The sequence below is a fragment of the Lathyrus oleraceus genome, chromosome 1 (genome assembly GCF_024323335.1).
Source record: "Lathyrus oleraceus cultivar Zhongwan6 chromosome 1, CAAS_Psat_ZW6_1.0, whole genome shotgun sequence".
NCBI classification, from domain to species: domain Eukaryota; kingdom Viridiplantae; phylum Streptophyta; class Magnoliopsida; order Fabales; family Fabaceae; genus Lathyrus; species Lathyrus oleraceus.
Genome location: NC_066579.1, coordinates 260,907,451 through 260,911,016, shown reverse-complemented (window position 1 = coordinate 260,911,016; position 3,566 = coordinate 260,907,451). Strand labels below are relative to the sequence as shown.

At 41.0% G+C, this 3,566-nt stretch overlaps 1 protein-coding gene across 1 annotated transcript; it reads right to left on the bottom strand.

Moving 5' to 3' along the window:
- Nucleotides 1-1,730: 1,730 nt before the first annotated feature.
- On the bottom strand, nucleotides 1,731-2,618 carry LOC127102408 (uncharacterized). Its single transcript, XM_051039779.1, has one exon. It carries the CDS (start codon nucleotides 2,616-2,618, stop codon nucleotides 1,731-1,733), a length of 888 nt encoding a protein of 295 aa, XP_050895736.1.
- Between the last annotated feature and the right edge of the window lie 948 nt (nucleotides 2,619-3,566).

Here is a 3,566-nt window from a genome sequence, read left to right as displayed (position 1 = left end):
AAAAAACAGGATGAAATATGTACATGGCATGTGGCATATGTGCAACAATATCAATTGGTCCACAAGTCCCTTAAGTGACTAAATAAAATAAATCAAAGACAAAAATCAGAAAAAAAGTGGGCCTTGGGATCAAAAGACAAAGTCAACAAGATCTAACGACCACAGCATCCCAAAGTCAACAAGATCTAACGACCACGGAATCCCACCGACGTTACTGTTCACGACCGGATTTGTCTTGAGGAAAGTCAGATTTTTGGTGTGTATGGGGGCTGCACGAATTAGGGTTTTGCTCAAATGAATTTTTAGAGTTTATACTCTGATTTTCTGGCTTGGTGGGCTCAAAAATGAGGGAAATTCAAGTCCAAGATTTTTGTTATTTTTATGCATGTGTGGCTTTTTCACACATGTGGGAATGCATGGGCTCAAATCCCAAGGTGGATTTGGCCCAAAAAACAATGCTGAGTAAACTCCCAATGATTGGCACATGAGAATATTCCATGATGTCATTATGAGTCCCTTTGACTTTTCATGTAAGAAAGCTTGAAAAAATGACTTGCATCATTTATGAACCATGCAAAATTATAGGTCACTTTGCATGCTATTTTGAAGTATTTCTCAAAACAAAACCATAACAAAAGGAGCCACACTAATTGGACTTGTCAAACTCAAGTTATGCCTTTTTAAAACCTTCATACACACTTCACCATTCAAGAACCACAACTCTTCAACCATTCATCATATGGCCTTGAAATAGGACTTTTTGGAAAGGGGAGACAAAGATCTATAACTGTCATGCCTGAGAAAGAGCTCAAAATCGCCCTTGCTTTTGATATTTTGCCTGTTGTATCAGCAAGCTCGCTAGGCGAGTGAGGTAGCGAAGGGTTCTCTAGCCGAGCACTCAGTGAGGCTCCAGCGAACACTCCCAAACTTGGATAAAAACACAGCTAGCACTTACTCGCTAGGCGGGCATCCAGCGAACAGGTAGCGAGCAATTCCAGTAGCAACATCATCAAGGCTCGCTGGAGCGAAGGAGGAAGCGTGGACTTCGCCTAGCGAAGGATTGCTCGCCTAGCGAGCATGATAGTTCAGGAAGTTCCTTCTGGGAGCAGGTGACTCTGGTGGTTTATCTTGGGGCTCGCTAGGCGAACCATTCTGCTCGCCTAGCGAGCATGACAGCTCAGGAACATCTTTCCAAATTTGGTAACCTGTGCACTGGACCTTTGTTCCTTCAAGATTAATGTTTTGAATGATGAATAGACCCTATTTGAACATGTTGGAAGTATCTCAAGTCATTCCCTAGCCATTTGACCCTCAGTTGACCAACAGTTGACTTTTGACTTCACAGTTGAATTTTGAACTGTACTGAGCCCATTAAGCTTGATCCTTTAGAGAAAACCTCTGAAAATGAAACCCTAGCTCCCAAGAGCTCTACACAACATCCATAAGACCTTCAAACCAAATAATGCGTCTCAATCCTTGAGGAATCCTACTTTGACTTTGATACCCAGATATATACAAGCTTCTTGGAAGACAAACTCTTGGAGCCAACTCTGATTGGCATGATGAAATGCAATATGAAATGTTAAATGACCTAAAATGAATGCATGAATAAGGAGGGAAAATTTGAGGTTGTACATCTCTTCTTTGTTAAATTTTTCCATATTTGCCTAAAGTTGTACGTCCTTTCTCTCGAGTTCCCTTTTTATTGTCTTTTTCTCATTAGTGACTTGTTAGATTTTCAACCTCAGCTCTTCATTTTCTTTCTCTAGTCTTGCCATGGTGACCTTGAGTTCCTCAACCTCCTCAATAGGTACATGAGTGGGTTTAGGCTCAGGAAGAGGTACAGGTATCCTAATGATGAATGGCATTTTGATTACCTCCTCCCTTTCCTTTACCCATTGAAAGTATGGTTCTTTAGTGATCCTATTAATCCTCCCTAAATCAGATTTTCCTTTTCGATTGACCTTTTTCCAAGCCTTTCTAATCCTTTGGAATAGGCTAGGATTATCAACCCCTAAGTCAAGCATCAAAAAGGCTTCCAAGGAGATTGCATCTGGGGGACCTTCCATTGGGTACCCAAGTTGTCTTATTGATAAAACCGGGCTAGAGTTGACACGCCCTTGAGTTCCAATGAGTGGTAAATTGGGGAAGTCCCCACAGCTGAATATAATGTCCATACCAATATATTCCTGGGAATACCAAGAAACATCATAAGATCGGAGTGATCCAAACCTCTGAGGCCAACTAGTGTTTGTTTGTTCCATAAAAACACTTGTCTTTGGAAGATGCTCTAAGAACCACTGGTATAAGAGAGGAGCACAACAAGAAATCATTCCCTTTTTCTTCGTATACATATGGATCATGTAGTAATAAACATCTGCTAACATGGTAGGCACTCGATTTTCGGTGAGGAAGACGCTAATAGTGGCCATGTTTACAAAACCATCAATATTTGGGAATAATATGATGCCATAGATAGCCAAAGCGATAGCAGTGTAACAAGCATCCCAACTTTCCACTTTCAACAAGGTATAAGCTCTTTCCAAAAGGAATTTTAGTGGGAACCCTTTGGTATTTCCTTTGACCTCCAGGTTAGCCTCAACCTCTTTCTTATCCATGTGGAGAGCATTGAATGACTTCAGGTTGCAAGGATTCATCCACCCCTACAAAAAACGGCTTGTTCTTCATGGGAATCCTAACAAGACGCTCAAATTCTTCCAACATTGGTGCTAACTGAAAATCTTGGAACGTGAAACACCTTAAGGGTAAGTCATAGAATTGAGCCAAAGTGACCAATGTTGTATAGTCCACCTTTTGGTTCAGGAGGTTGAGCAAGTTGCCATAGTTCTTTCCAAAATTGATTTTGTATACTGGGTGTATTTGAGAGACCAAATCACGCAGGCTGCTTAGATCTGGCTCCTTGAACTTGAAAGAGTAAGTGCTTCTTTTGTTTGATTTCATGCCTCCTGAATTCCTGTAACTTATGATGCTCAGATTCCCTGGAAATAAAATAATATGAACGTTATGTTATGAATAATGTTTTTATGCATGTTCTGGGTATCCAAAACATAGGTAAGTCATCATATGGGCCATAGAAACAGGTATCTATGATCACTATAACCCCCCTGGGGAAGGCACTAGAATTGGTAGGTTCCCAGAGTCATCAATTATTGTTTAGGAATGTTATTGCCATGACGAAGGCTCACCTGACAATAACGTCCCCAAAAGAATCTCGTCTGGGTGAGGTCCCCGTATTGTCCCAAAAAGGAAGACTCCTTGTGGGTCTATACTACGCAACTCTCGAGTCCAAGGTTCTAATAAGGTTCTCAGAGTCATAGATCGAGGTTGGAAATATTACTGTAGAATAGTAATACGTCCAAGGGATCTCATCTGATTGTGGCTTCCGTATTAACCCAATAAGTCTGAAACTTCGTAGGTTAATACTACATAACCGCCGGTTTGAGTGGGTTAAAAGGTCCTTAGAGTCATTGATCCAACTTGATAATACCATCATCGTGATGAAGGCTCATCGGACAACAATATCTCAAGAGAATCTACTCTAGGCG